Source organism: Barbatula barbatula (assembly GCF_947034865.1).
Source record: "Barbatula barbatula genome assembly, chromosome: 18".
Classification (NCBI taxonomy): Eukaryota; Metazoa; Chordata; class Actinopteri; order Cypriniformes; family Nemacheilidae; genus Barbatula; species Barbatula barbatula.
In genome coordinates this window covers 14,574,099-14,590,471 of record NC_136781.1, presented here as the reverse complement: position 1 = coordinate 14,590,471, position 16,373 = coordinate 14,574,099, and the positions used below count along the sequence as shown (strand labels likewise).

At 39.0% G+C, this 16,373-nt stretch overlaps 1 protein-coding gene across 1 annotated transcript; it reads left to right on the top strand.

Moving 5' to 3' along the window:
- Nucleotides 1-1,849: 1,849 nt before the first annotated feature.
- On the top strand, nucleotides 1,850-16,061 carry nr3c1 (nuclear receptor subfamily 3, group C, member 1 (glucocorticoid receptor)). Its single transcript, XM_079479964.1, has 9 exons — nucleotides 1,850-2,157; nucleotides 3,305-4,371; nucleotides 11,988-12,142; nucleotides 12,988-13,104; nucleotides 13,209-13,499; nucleotides 13,660-13,804; nucleotides 13,909-14,039; nucleotides 14,156-14,313; nucleotides 14,475-16,061. The coding sequence occupies exons 2-9, from the start codon at nucleotides 3,314-3,316 to the stop codon at nucleotides 14,625-14,627; spliced, it is 2,208 nt and encodes a 735-aa protein (XP_079336090.1). The 5' UTR covers nucleotides 1,850-2,157; nucleotides 3,305-3,313; the 3' UTR covers nucleotides 14,628-16,061.
- The last annotated feature ends 312 nt before the right edge of the window (nucleotides 16,062-16,373 follow it).

Genomic DNA, 16,373 nt, shown 5'->3' with positions numbered 1-16,373 from the left:
TATGAGTATTTATAATCACTGCAATGCATGCAGAATTGATAAATGTAACATCAATTCACATCATTAAATTCATCCAGATTGAAGTTCAGTGCTTGGGTATCTGGTCAGACTGTGTATTTTATTTCCATCCATTCGCATAGTGCAGACTCTTTAGAGGAGAGAGCCATCATAGCTGTGCAGCAATCCATTGACCTAGATTTTTAATGTTTTCTGGATTTCAGCCACCTCTGCCTACGAGAGGAGCCGTTTATGTGCATTTAGATGTTTCTGTATATGAACAACTATAAGGTTGCATTTCTAAAATGCAATTTAATTTATTCGTCTTCTGCTCTAGAACTGTCTGTTTTTATTTCAGAGGATTTTTATCAAGTTCATGGTAGTAAACATAGGCTACCTAACATTTTCTACCAGTTTCAATTACGATTAATAAAATCAAGCAATTACACGGTAATAGGTTTACATGCATCTGCAACCTTGGGAAAAAAGCAGACCACCTCAAACATTCTTCTCCTCCAGATCATTTGCCTCACGCCAGAGCTATCAGTCTCGCATCTACAAAGCTGAGCCTCAAGAAGGTAAAAAGAAAACCTCAGTAATCTTTCAGATATGTCACCTTGTGGAGAGAAAATATGATTTATTATAATGGCTTCTAATGTTTCTGTTGAGTCGCCTTGGCTTCGTTCAACATCATACAGCATAAAGTATGGTCGGCTGTGTCATTTTTGACACATTAACATTAGTGCACCTGTTGAGTAGATTGCTAAATTTGTAATAGATTCAGAGGCAGATCTGTAAAAAATAACATTGCCATCATATTTTAAATACAAGATCTCACAAGAACAAATGTGGAGATACAGTATATACAACTTGAATGCATTTGGATGGTGCCGGTTTACTAACACTAGACACAAAATACCATAGATCCACTAGGTGGAAGTATTTAGTTGTCACTTTGTTTATAATGTGAGAATAAATTTTAATTCTTCCTGGTGTATCAGCAAGTCAGTTAAAATAAAATGTAGCTGATAAAAGTTCAATATTTTTGGTTTTAATATTCATTTGTTCTAATTAAATTGCAAAACTGTCAAAAACAAAAAAATGAAGTGTTATCTTTAACACATGAAAACAGTCCAGTTTTCTAAAATGTAATGTGTTCCTGTAATCATGTAATCTCTCAATTACAAGCTGAAATGTTCAAAAGGTAAAGTCCATTGCTACAATCTATTAATGTATATTTTTTATACTATATATTATGTTAAACTTCTACTGACCTATCAAACCAATGTCTTTTTTAAGTTACAGTATTTTTCTACACCTTTTTTATGCTATTGCTCAGGATACAAAGGGATTTCTGTTATGTTATTACACTGTACAGTGCATGACAACAAATATCCTAACAAAAGAAATGCTACTGTGGAATAAAAGGTTACACAAAAATAGATCTCACAGTGTTAGGTGTGTTCACGACCTGCCACCCAGTAGGCCCACAAAAGTAATTCACGTGCTAAATTTAGCTACCCGGGACATAAATAAACAGACTTTACATAGTATAGTTATTATTATGCTATGGTTGATAGATTGTAAAGCTTGTAGATTTTAAAGTAAAGTGAAAACAATGAATGAATGAAACGGGAATTTCCTTATAATTCCTCAATGCTTAGAAATATAGTAAATCGACGCTTTAATCGTGCTGCTAAAGAGAAAGGAAAGATACAGAGACAGAAACAGAGCCGTCCTGAAGGTTACTCGGACCCACAACACTGTCACCCACTGGCGAGCTGTAATAACTCTGTACTGCCAACAGGCTGCACTGCATGTTATAAACAGGGTCACCGCGGGTCTTTCTACTGTAATCTCCATTTTGAATGTTTTTATGGTTTCGGATTGTATGGCACGCCTCTTTTCTCATGGCCGAAAGCGAGTGAACTGCCTGGATTATCCATATGGTGTTATGAATTCTACCAAAACGCTGGACGGCATCCAATGCGCCGTATTTTCCACGCGCCTCGCGATTTTTCCTGCATTTCTGAAGCGACCTCGGACTTGTGTCTACGGTGAAGGATTTCATGTTGTTGCTAATCGCTAACGTTAGCAGAACACCGAGGAAACAATGTCAAATGAAGCGACGAATCACAACAGGAACGTAAACACACAACGGTACGTGTTTCACCAGCCTTTGCGCTCATTTTGCCAAAGCTGTGCGCGTGAATACAAATATAGGGTCGTAACGTTGACAGTTACTTGATCTGATAATGTCGTATGTTTCGTCACTCGTGACTGTGCGGTTTTGAGCTTTAGACTGTTGTGGGGAACTATATGTTGTTTGAGGTTTCAGCGTAAACTGTGAAGATGATTTGTTCGTGTGTGCGTGGATTAGCGCGCGACTGTTAGGCCTGTGCCACACTGATCCACGTTCAGCCTGCTCCCGCGAGCGCGCGACTTTGCGCAGGGCAAGAGCGCGAGATCAGTAGGAGTCGCACAGCTAGATTTGTGTGTGTTTGTGCTTTAATAGTTGACAGATGTTTTGCAAACACACGTTTTTTTCTATAAGTTGTGCGTCTTATGTCGGTAATTGTTTAAAAAACGCGAGAAGTTAACGTAAGTTATACATTAGCAAGCACAGTGCTGTTATTGTAGTGTTTTTTTACTTTAAAATACATGTTGTACAACTTTTCTAACGAGTTTAAAACGTGACGTTTGCGATCCACTCCTGAAATCCCTCTGCATTTGCGTCGTTATTAGGCACGGGACGGTATGACAGTTTCACGGTATGATAACCGCAAGCAAAGCGGTTCACGGTATCGCCATTACAACACTAAAATGTGTTATTTTCAAATACACGAACAATATTTCAACTGGACACATTTTATTTTAACCAACATTCATCGAACGTATAAGTCAGGTCAAAATAAAGCCTTCGAATTATAATACTCTTTCAAGAAAAAGTATTTTTGTCATAGCCCGTGTATTAATTTATTTACATGACTTAATTATTAATTTTTGTGTAACACGGCTCATACCTTAGAAACGGTATCACAGAAAATGTTAGTGGTTATGAAATCTTAACTCTTTCAAACCTCGGTATACCTTGAAACCGGTATTCGGCCCATGCCTGTTCGTAATTATTGCCTGTCCCATCATGTCTCGCATCAGTTGTACTTAAATCTTAATATGGAATATAATTGTCTTTTGTAGTAATACAGTTTTGTAACATAATTTTGACCAGGTTTCCTGTTACCGTAAATAAACCGTGTGTTGACATTTTTCAGAAATGCTGAAGTAGTGTTTTTGTGCTTTACCACAGTAATGCAAAATGGATCAAGGAGGTCTAAGGAACGGCGCCAAGAGAGATGAGCGTTTGAATACTTTGGGTTACGATAACAGCGGAATACAAAGCGCCATGTCTGTCGCCCCCGCCTCTGCGGTTCCTCAGGCCAGTCCACTGATGCAGCCTGTTTCTGGGGACCTTCCCAATGGCGTGAGCAGTTCTCCAACTCTGGAGGAACACGGCACCTCTGTATCCTCCACGCTAGGTCTCTTTGCGGAGGATTCAGAGCTCAAAATGCCTGGGAAAGACCAGAGGTCCAATCAACACCAGCCTTTGGGCTCATTTACTCTGGGAGACAACTTCTCATGTCTGGAGGCCAGCATCGCAGACCTCAACAGCACCTCCCTTTCAATGGACTCGCTGATTGGTGGAGTGGATCCCAATCTCTTTCCTTTAAAAACAGAGGACTTTTCTCCCATGGATAAGGGCGATATGGACCTTGACCAAGATTCTTTCGGGGCCATGGGGAAGGACGTTGATGTTGGTAATCATAAGCTATTTAGTGACAACACATTGGACCTTCTTCAGGATTTTGAGTTGGAAGGCTCGCCCTCGGATTTCTACGTGGGAGATGACGCTTTCCTCTCCAACATAGGCGAGGATGCTCTGTTAGACCTGCCGACAAGTTCAGAGAGGGACTTCAAGCCTGCGGTGTCTACGAACAGCACAGTCAACGGTGCGGCCAGTTCAAGTGCCAACACAGTGAACACCACCACCACGGTTACCGTGAAGGTGGAAAAGGACTCCTTAATCCAGCTGTGTACTCCAGGGGTCATCAAACAGGAGAACTCCAGTGGGACAAGCTACTGTCAGGCAAGTCTCCATAGCGCGCCCATTTCCATTTGTGGCGTCACCACTTCAAGTGGACAGAGCTTCCTCTTTGGAACAGGATCTTCTTCCGGGAGAGAGCAGAAGCCTGTCATCAATGTGTACACCCCCCTGTCCTCATCTGAAGGTGGATGGAACAGGGGTCAGGGCTTTGGAAATGCAAGTGGACTACAACAAAGGGCCAGTGAAAGCTTTTCCACAACCACCTATGCCAGGTAAGCCATGGTGAAAACCAATGAGATTTTCACGGACCAGTGTTTCCATGGGTATGAGAAAACTGGGAGTATATATATCATGAAAAATATACGTAATATAAATATATATTAACATTGATTGCGGTTTCTAAGTTAAGTAATACATATTTCCGTAGGTAATACAAATCTGTCTAGTTTGCTTAGCACTGAATGAAATATTTCATATGCTAGAAATAGTATTTTGTAAAAGAGCAGTCTTTATAAAAATAATCTGTAAATTGTTAATTAGGCATTACCTCAAGTATCAATTATCACCATTACCCATATTATGGAATGCAGCACAAGTCTAGTAGCAATGTAATCACTCACTCAAACTTACATTTTCGCAAGCCTTTGAAACCACCAAGCGTACAATTGGTTAAGCTAACATTAAACTAATTTAAGATGCTTTCAAGTCAGTTAAACAAGACAAGGTAATGCCCTGAACCTTCACACAATATCACGCATCATCTATTTTTACACATTCATGTTCAATCTTGTTTTGCTGCTATCTCTCCGCGCCTGTTTGAAATCGCAACTGTGAATTACGTGAAAGTGGAAAACTACAGCGTAAATATGTAGGTCAATATTAGCACAATATCCTGTGCCATTTAATGTGCATCCAGGCGTCTTTTGTTAATACACAACCTTTTTAATGTTTACTGTAAGTCTTACAACAGGGAAGAGCCTTAGGATGCCAGCACTTATGAGGGAGTTATATAACCGACACACATAGCCATATCATCTCACATCGTAGGGCTCTGCAGTTCAGCTCAAAACCTGCTCGAAGACAGCCTGCAGCATTTTGATTGATTGTTAAAGACATGGCGAGCACACAGGCTTTAAGGAAGTGTCTGCTATTTTTTTCATGTGAACGAGCCATTAGCGACACGCCTCCCCGGTCAAACTTTTGCTAGATGCTTAAAATAAACACAACAAGTGTTTTTTCTGTAATGACGAGGGGTTGATTCAGACGCAGTGTCAGTGTCCTCTATACATTCTTGGTGTTATTGACTCAGCTACTATTCATCGGCACACGTTATTCCAAAAAAAGGATTGTCTTTGTTATCCTTTATAAATATGTAGTAACACGCTCCTCCTCTAAAAACAACTTTTGGATGTCACCTAGGTTGTGCAAGCTGGTAAGTGTTAACCAAGAGGAAATGTTAAGCAATCGCTAGGCCTAGATGCAGTCTAAAACTATTTTTGTAGTGATTTGGTTGAGGGAATGGTACACTAAAAAATGTTGGGTTCTTTGAACCCATAACAGTTATATTTGACCATAGGTTGGCTTTGTCCATTTTTGACCCAACACTGGGTTGAAATAACCCAACATTTTTTATGGAGTAAAAACGAGGAAGTAACCTTAAAGGAAAAAAGAGAATTCTTTCATCATTTTCTCATCCTCATGACACTCCAAACCTGTATGACTTTCGTTTTTCTCCAAAACTCAGAAGAAAATATTTAGAAAATGTTGGTAACCAAACAACATTGAATTCCATTGATTCCCATTATATTGACATAAAACCACTTCTCGAAATATCTTCTTTTGTGTTCCCCAGGAGATTTGGGGGAACTGTCCCTTTAAAGTGCACCATACAATTGTCTGAATAGTTGGATATGGGTAGAAAAACAGATCAGTTAGCAGCCCGGTCATAGAGAGGAGTACAGAACAACAGAACCGAAACCAAAACCAAGTTTAATTTTCAATTTAAATGTGGGCTCAGTTATCAGGCTTTTGTGGTCTGCAGGTTGTGGGTGGAAGTATGGTCTGTTTACAAGTTCATCCTAACCTGTGTGACATTTAGCGGCTTGCAGTCAGCTTAGACAGGAGCTGTGTCTCTTGATCACTCTCTCTCGGTCTCTTGTGGGCAAGCTCCATGACGAACACCATTGCCATCAGGGCCGCGGCGCCACTTGTTTCTCACGCAACATGGAATCGGTTCACACCCATTTAATTTTTTTGTGCTCTTCTTCAATACGGCTGTGAATGAAGCCTCTAATTGAACCAAACCCTCTGATTTACACGACTGACTCACACATTCTTCCTGAAAGCTTTGCTGAAATCATTCTTGGCCCTGGTGTGACTCAAGATGGACGGCTCTCGCAGGCAGCTGTGAATAAGTAGCTTGTTTTCTCTTTCTCCCCCTTGTCTCTCTCTCTCTCCGCCCTCCAGCACTCGCCCACTGAGTATTTTTAACTCTGCATAACCAGTCCCACAATGAAGACATTTGGGACGTTTTAAACTATAGGTTTTCTCGAAAAAGAAAAAAATGTAACCCCAACATCTTCTAAATATATGGATACTGCCAGTATTCTGGACACATTGTAATAATTGTAAATAATTTGGACAGATTTTTGCGGTTATTTAGAGGAGTAATTATACTCAGAAATACACTGAAGGAAAGCAGACTTGTATTACTACAGTGCAAACACAAAGCTCATTTCAACTGCGTTGGCCAGATGCTTGCAGTAAAGGATGATGGCCTAGACCATATAACCCATTTACACAAACTGTAAGAGAATATAAACTGGACATGAAATGCCATCTGGCTTTTGTTTTTATTTACTGTATCGCCACAGCTCTGTAGACAGAGCCGAAAGAGGATACAATTATCAGTTTTTGTTATTTGCATTGTAATAAAAAAGGGAAACACACACACACACACACTCACACACAAGGATAACCTTTTCACCAAATAATTGACATCATTAATAGCAGTTCACTCCCACGTTGTGGTACAATTGCGTTCATATCAGCAGCGAAGTGTACTGGAGTTCACATGAACTGCCTTTTAAAGCATACTCGGGTACAGTTCGAGGGTTCGCACCCGGGTTTGGAAGACGGCGTTCACATCATCCAAAAGAACCCGAATTCTGACGTTAATTGAACCTGTGTGCGCACCAAAAGGCATAATGTGAAACCGCCCTTAGAAACTTTAAGGGAGACCTCACATCAGTATTCAAACCAACAAATGTTGACATCTGTGCTTTCAGTATGGTGAAAACCTTTGGTAAAATCTTTTTCATAGACATAGGTTGACAGTTGCCTGGAATTGCCCAGCAACATTTTTTACGGTACCAATACAAGCATTACATTCCAACTGTATTATAAAGCATGTTCGTACTTCTATACTAAAATATTTCAATGTAATATTCAGCTTTTACACGTAACCTAATGTTTATTTATTATATAAATACTATACAAAAGCTTTTGATCTTTTTATATCTATACCTATTGGTTAATTATAGTTGCAAATAACAAAAAATAACACGTACTAAATTGAAAAAACAGATAAGTTTTTACGCAGTAGCTTCACTTTGGGTTTTCCACACCAGGAAGCTTTTTTTTATAGCATCTCTGTATTAGGAATGTCATTCTGGGGTTACTCCTCGCAGTTATATGACACGGCAGCCAACCCAAGTTTAACTACAGTCATTAAAGAGATCTGTTTTATTTTTCTTCTCACTATCACTCGCTTTTTATCTCGCCCTTTTTCTTGCTTACTCAATGTCTCATTTTCTCAGCGCAAAAATCTTGATTTGTTTATTATGGATGTGGATCATGGATGTAAATCACATCTGTGATAAAGGTCCTTCTGCACACACTGAGCGCCATTGGCTTGACCTACTTTAACGTCTGCATCACGGCTGGGCTTCGCAGCGCTATCATATGTGCGTCTATGATTGGTGTTTGAATGACTGCTGATTTACATTAAAGAATGCAGAAAACCAATGTGGATAAACTGGTTGCAGAGTAAATGTGACCTACATTTCAGTCTTGGTACCATGTCCATGAACCATGAGTCATGGAAAGAAAGAGTTTCGATTTTCATGGAACAATTTATCGTGCGCTAGATGTTTATTTTAAGTATCTGTGATTCTGCGTGTTTAAAATGCAAAATGTTTGTCTGGGCAGTCTGATTCGTGAATGCATGTATCTTATCTAAAATGTCTTTGAGGCATTTATAAAGAACATCAGAAGCTGCGATGGCATTGTTAGCTTCCTCTTTCTGTTTTCATGAGTTTCTCTGCAGGGCAAGAGCCATTTCCTTTTTTCAAGTGCTGCTTTTGCATTGATTTTTCTGCACAGATCCTGAGAAACAAAAGACTTCAGCCTTTAGAATGTGCATTTCTGTGATCATATTAAACTTCTGCAAAATGATATTGTGACATTGGCCACAATAGCCCCTAAATCAAATGCCCTGTGAGATTTGTAGCCTTCATTAGGTGTTTTAAAGTCTTTTTTTTTTGGTCAGGCAGTAGGATGAAGTCGGTGAGATTAGAGATCGATACAGATGGTTATTTAATGCGAGAGAATCCATATGGATTTTTAAAAAATTCCTCTATAAAGTCCAAGCCATTAAACCAGCCTACCAGCTGCAAGATGACTACACAACATTTGATATTAAAATAATGATATTAGGGCTGAAACGATTCATCGAGTAACTTTTTTTGATGCCTCGAAGCTTTGTTTAATCTATTTAAATACAGTACACACGGACCACTGCGTTTCCCTTTACTTTCACTCTAGTTTTAGTCTATTTTGCTAGTGAAACTAGATGCAGACTAGTGGATGCCGAATCCTGTTATTACACATGCCATCGGGCTGTTCTGCATGTCTGAGTTTAACGTGCTACACGCGTGATGCTCATGACTTTGTCTGCATCCCATGTATGAGGACATGAACACATGAACTTCATCTCCAGAGTTCCTCTGAGAGTTTATTTCACGAAAATGTATTGTTTGAGTGAAGAAACAGACATACTTAAAAACAGTCATCCGACAAACTGCCAATTTAAAAGTCTGGTTATCTCAGTAATATATTTGTTCACATAAATATACAATTTAATAGTAAAAAAAGTAAGTAAAACTAATTTAGATAAACTAAATGCATCATGCATAAGCTGAAGTTAGTTGTTTACCTTTGAAATTATTCTTCCTATTTTTATTAATGTTTCTTATACATTTGTAGTATATTACATTTTGAATGTCATATGACAATGGAATGTACTAAATGGGTTTAGTTTTCACAGATATTAATGTATGCAAAAATATTTTTTTCGAAAAGGAAACACATTAGTTGTTAATTTTAAGACACCCGTCTTACATTTATTCATTTTGGCGGACGTCTTATTTTCCCTTGTGTATTTAGTATGGCTCTTTAATAAAGGAAAGGACTTATTATCAGAATACCCGATTAATCGATGGAAAATCAGTAGAATACTCGATTACTAAAATAATCGATAGCTGCACCCCTAAAAGAAATATGTCTTTTAAAAGTAAAATACAACAGACATATAGGACACATAGTGTGTACTTACTGACACTGACCTCAGTGTACATTGCATAGAGAAAAACTTGCAATAATACCATGTACCGAATATACTTTTTCCCCTAGTTTTATGTTTGTTAAATATTTTATTATGATGTATGTTAAGCTGCTTTGCAGCATTGAAATTTGTGAAAAGCGCTATATAATTGATTCTTTTTACTCATTCCAAGATTGTTGACGTTTATTGGAAAACCTATAATATATACTTAATGTATATACATTTTTAGTGTGTATATTTAATACATATATAGAATAGATATATAATATTAAATATTTAATATAATAAATATGTAGTAAATATAATATATAGTTTCATTAAAGATTTATCACATACATGTACAATATGAAGGTTGTTTGAGAGTGAAGAATTCCACAGATTTCATTAACATTACTTACATTAGGTATAAAAATATCAACGTAATATTCTTCGATTAACAATGATAACGGAAGGACGATGTCACAACAAGACTTTGTGATGAAGGTTTAATAAAAATGCAAAAAGGTAATATCCACAAGGGTAGGTGATCCACAAGACAAACAGGTAACATGCAGAAAGTAACTATATGAGCAAAAACCAGGAAACCACGGGAGAACAAGGGGGTGGGAACTAGACCGGTAACAAAGTACAACTAGATCTGACAACAAATTAATCACAAGCAAAGGTACGTATGGTGTCCATGGGATGAGTATCAGTTGAGGGTGCAAAGGGTGATGGGAAATGTAGTATGTGAGAGTCAATAGTCCGGGGAAAGTAAACGGGTGAATCTGGGAGAAGGTGCTGATGGAGGGGGTGTGGTTGACCGTTGAGAAGTGCTTGTTACATTTGTATTTTTCCATCTTTCAAGATTAAAGAACCTATATACAGGACATCACATTTATGCATTATGAATATTTAATGATAATTATAAGCTTGATGTGAAATTGTGACTAAATAAATGTAAAAAATTACATCATAATTAACTTAATTTTAATAATGAATATTTGTTTTTTACGAGCTGAAATATTTGAATATGAAATGATTGAAAAATGCCCATCCCTAATAGGGAGACTGACTCGATGATGTCATTGACAATGCTTCGGTGGGGTGGGCAGACACTTTTGAGCTCTTTTAGCATGGTTTCCAAGGACTTTTAACATTGCATTGTGAACAAAGAAAAGGATTCTCTATAGGAATATGGGTAGTGTCGTTTTTCTTGAGGAATACTTTCCCAAAAGTACATTTTGTTCAGTTAAACAGAAAAAGCTGTCACTGACTTGATCCATCCATCAAACAAGGACTCCAAGCAACTCCAGTGGATTAATGTTTTGTTTAATATCAAATGACATGTACAGTATGTTTATCGCTCTGGTTCTGCCGTCATGCTTAAACTGGTACTGGAAACAACTTTTGTGTATCTACTGAACAGACAATATGTGTAACTTCTTTTTTTGGAGACATGCGTAGAGGACCGATTTAAAGGCATCATTTTATAGCATTAAATTCAACAGCATGTATGCACAGGTCGTTTGGATTATAGGTCTCCAGTTTAATAAACTGTCAATAAACTGAGTATGTTCTTTTAAAACAGCAATAAAGTGCATTCCAGAGAACAGTCAAAACAAGGCCTAGTTATGAGGCTCTAACCCTAAGTATTATTTTTGAACTTATTTATTTCCAACACACGTTTTAAACAGTTATCCATTCATCACGACGGTTAAAGTACTTTAGCAGAACTCTGTAGAGCTTTCCATGCGAGCCTGCAGTTAAATATGTGCGCATGAAGTGAATGCGTGTATCATTTTCTCTGCACACTTATTTCGTCTGGTTACTGACAGACAAATGGCATTCATACTCCAGCTGTTTTTTATTGCCGTTGTGTTTGATGATAAAGCCACACTGCTGCTCACGGAGTGATCGTTTGGATTGTAGATCTGATCTGTTTGGTTGGTGTCGTCTAAAGAGGATGTGCAACTGTTCGTTCCTCCTTACTGCTCTGCTCCACTTGATGCATTTGCATGCAAGCCATTGTTTATTTATTCGGTTATGCAGTATAATACAGTACCCACTTACGGCCTCCTCTCTTTCTCTGTCTCTCTCAAGCGTAGTGCACGTGGTGCGATTGTGGCTTTTTGCAGCCAGTGTGGAGGTGGGGTGGTGCTAAACACTATGTCTGCATTCTACAGTCGCCCCCTGGTGGCCAGTCTTGACATCCTTGATTATCTGTAGAAGAGGGTCATTGTTAACGTCTGTTGAACTATAAACCCTCTGTTCTGTGTGTTTTAGACCTGAAGATAGCACTGCCACAACCTCAGCCGTGGGAAAGTCCGGTGCTGCCACACACAAGATCTGTCTGGTGTGTTCAGATGAAGCTTCGGGCTGCCATTATGGTGTCCTCACCTGCGGAAGCTGCAAGGTCTTTTTTAAGAGAGCGGTGGAAGGTGAGTTGTATTATCTTACTGTATGGCCTTTATTTAGTGTGTGCTTCAGCGTCACATTGTAGGCTTATGCCTTGCTTTACCTGGTTGGGTAGAGTTTACTGAACCATCTGACTTTTCACTGCCTGTACTCTCATGACTCGAACTGTGAGTCATTCGTCTGTCAGAACGCCTTTTTTCATGTGTTTGCTGAAATGTGTCCCTGCCTGAAAACGGATTCTGATAATATGACTGTACTTCAGACAGAACAATTGAAAATGATGTTAAAATAACTGCAAACAAGGGCATATTTTTGAATGCCTCCCAGAGAGATATGAAAACGAGAGCTGAAGAATCACCACTGAGCTCCAGAAGATTTCTTGCCGTGGATTACTCAGAGTTAGGTTTATCTACTAGCCTAAGCTGTTTAGGTATAGACAGCCCACTTTTTTAACTCTTGATGACTATAGTAGAACTCCCTCCCCTCCTTCATATTTTTCTCATTGAATAAATATGTACAATTAGGGATGATTCACCCAAAAGGAAAATTCCTTCTTCATTTGCTCCTTCATCTCCTGTATGAACACACAAAGATATTTTGAAGAATGTTGGTAACCAAAGCACATTGGCCCACATTGACTTCCATTTTATGGACACAAAACCATACACTTCTCAAAATATCTTCTTTTGTGTTTGAAATGACATTAGATGACAGAATCTTTATTTTCGGGTTATTCTATCCTTTTAAGGAAGTAAAATGGGTTGCTAATGTAATATCATGTTCAAATGTATAAATCGAAGTAGAACTAGTGCTTGATAGCGCGTGCGGAGCAGTTTTTTCTGATTCCTACTGAACTTTGTTCTCACAGGACAACACAATTACCTTTGTGCCGGACGCAATGATTGCATCATCGACAAAATCCGCCGGAAGAACTGTCCCGCCTGTCGCTTCCGCAAATGTCTCATGGCAGGCATGAACCTGGAGGGTAAGATGCTGCATTTGTTACATAGCTGTGCCAGCGTGCTCTCAAATGTCTCTTCAAATTCGAGAAATGCTAAACTGCTTATTTTAAACTTTCTTCATCTGCAGCTCGTAAGACCAAGAAGCGTCAACCAGTAGCCGGAGGCAGATTAATCCAACAGCAGACGATTCCCGAGCGAAATCTTCCTCCGCTCCCTGAGGCTCGGGCACTGGTGCCTAAACCCATGCCTCAGCTGGTGCCCACCATGTTATCTCTGCTGAAGGCCATTGAGCCTGACACCATCTTTGCTGGCTACGACAGCACCATACCGGACACTTCCACCCGCCTTATGACCACTCTAAACAAACTGGGTGGCCGACAAGTCATCTCTGCGGTCAAGTGGGCCAAAGCCCTTCCAGGTACAACATGAAACGTGGTTTCATAGCATGTTTTCCTCTAGATTAACTGACTGCTGATAAAGAGCTAATATTTGTCAAAAATGTTCTTGTCGGTTCTTGTATTGAGTGATCAGATGAGCTGTTGTGTCATTGCCACATCTCTGTTGTTCTTCACTTCTAGGCTTCCGAAACCTTCACCTTGATGATCAGATGACTCTCCTACAATGTTCCTGGCTCTTCCTCATGTCCTTCGGGCTCGGCTGGAGATCTTACCAGCAGTGTAACGGAAACATGCTGTGCTTCGCACCAGATCTTGTTATTAATGAGTATGTGTCTCTTTTGACAGTCCATCGGTTTTACTTGTAACCTTTAAATAAATGAAAAGAGTTTTAAGGACAACAAATAACAAGCAAACTAAACGTGTGTGCAGAGAGCGGATGAAGTTGCCGTACATGATGGATCAGTGCGAACAGATGCTGAAGATCTCGAATGAGTTTGTGAGGCTGCAAGTGTCGAATGAGGAGTACCTGTGCATGAAAGTTTTGCTGCTGCTGAGCACAGGTGAGCTTCAGGATTTAAAGACAAAATAAATAATAGTGTCAAATAAGTATAGAAACAAAGCAATATAATTGTTTATCTTAAGCAGGGATTACCAAACTATTTTTGTGGTTTCTCAGTGCCTAAGGATGGATTGAAGAGCCAGTCAGTGTTCGACGAGCTGCGGATGTCTTACATTAAGGAATTGGGAAAGGCTATCGTGAAGAGAGAGGAGAATTCCAGCCAAAACTGGCAGAGATTTTATCAGCTCACTAAGCTACTGGACTCCATGCACGATGTAATGAACCTCACGCTTTGAACTTGCATAAATGATTTTATTACAATAGCAAATCAAATCCATCTCCATTATTTCTTTTTGTACATCATTTAATGGATTGCGAAGACTTTATTATTTATTCATTTAATTGTAATATTTTCATTTCATATACTTCTCTTCAGATGGTGGGTGGACTCCTGAACTTCTGTTTCTACACTTTCGTGAATAAAACCCTCAGCGTGGAGTTTCCCGAAATGCTCGCAGAGATCATCAGCAACCAGTTACCCAAATTTAAAGCCGGAAGTGTCAAACCGCTGCTCTTTCACCAGAAGTGAAGCTCCTCCCAGCAGGACACGATGCCTTAATTGCCCGCCCCTTACCCCAAATCCCCTGCACCTGAGACGGGACGGACCGCGTGAGGGGGTGGGATGGGTGGCTGTATGCAACCCAGCACAGATCTCCATTTATGAAACAAAGTGGAGTTAAAGGAAGAGACGGGTAAATTCAAAGTTCTAAAAAGCTAACAAACGGCTAAACTGTTGAAATTATAATACCATGGACAGTCACAGATTATCCCAGATATACGCGGTTCACGTCTTTTATTTGTTGGAGCAGATACAGCAGCACAGCACTTACAGATCAGTATGCGCAGATTCTATATTTACTTTTACGTCAATCAGATTATTGAGTTTTAACATGAACTGATAATGGTTTGAAATAATCATTTGAATAATATGTAGACTACAAACAGCTTCAGGGTAGTTTGGAAAAAAATATGTTTTGTATAGCAACATATCTTTACAGTTTTAAAAGTCGTGTCGATAACTGCTAACATATACAGAAAAAGGGAAAATATGTGCCTTTTTTAAGCTTTTTTCGGTTTTAACCGTTTTCTTTACCTGTCTGCACCATCCGACTTTTTCATAGTTGATTGTACTTATATACCCACCTGCACTTGCGATTTTAGAAATGGCCATGTTTATTTTTGGCAGCAGAGTTGTCTGTAATGTGAACTGAAGTGATGCGGGGATGGACGAGTGTGACGATCGGCATTCTTTTTATGTTCTTCCGGACTTCAGTGGAGGAATGCAATTTGAGCACTTTCACTCCATATAAATGCTTTAAAGAGGCTCGGTCAAGGTCTGTTCGGCATACATATGCGTGTTTGCATCTAAAACAGCCATCTATATTCATTCTTACCTGTTCATTCATGTAGGAATTATGCAATGTGAATGATTCGTCAGAATTTTCATTGTTGTTGTTTTTGTGTTGTATTTGTTCCTTGCATAGTAATGTCACATTACACAACCAAAACAAAGGATGCAGGCTTCATTACCAGTCACAAATGAAAAGAAACATAAGAAAACATAACACAGTCACAGCTACACCAAACATCTTGTGATGTCACAACTCAGGCCCGCTTCAATTGCATTTGTTGGACCTCTCAAACTCTAGTTCCTTGTATGGCAGCGTACATGATTTTTTTGATCAGGGTCAGACTAATCCGTCAGACTAACCTGTGCTTAAGATATTTTTGTTTAATCACTCAAACTGTGGTGCAGGAGCAGGGTTAACTCTGGGAATTTCTACACACCTGTATCGTTGCGGTCTGTTATTTCTGTGCCAAACGTATATTGATTTCAATTTGTACAATCTGAAACTGTGCTCGTCTTAACCGTTGTAAAAGGTATATATTCAAGACGAGGAAAAAGAGATATTTTGGATTTACGTTTGTTTAATACGTAAATAAAAGTCAGACGTTATCTTCAGCTTCATTCTGCTCAGCATCGCATTGTGTGGTACAGATTTAGCCATCGACATTTACTCTCAAATTCTAATGAATATCTGAGCGGCACTTCCAATCCTACAGATATATATGATACAAATAAACAGATGTATTTACATGAACTTTTATAATGTGTCTAATAAAATGATTTCTTATATTCTATAGTGTCAACAGTGGCCTGTCATGAGATGCCGTTATCCGAGTTCACATGAATGGGAATTTGGGTGGCTTTAAACTCGCTGAAGGGGAATTGTAATGCAGTTATTCAGGCTTTCCTATCATCAGCACTTTGAAC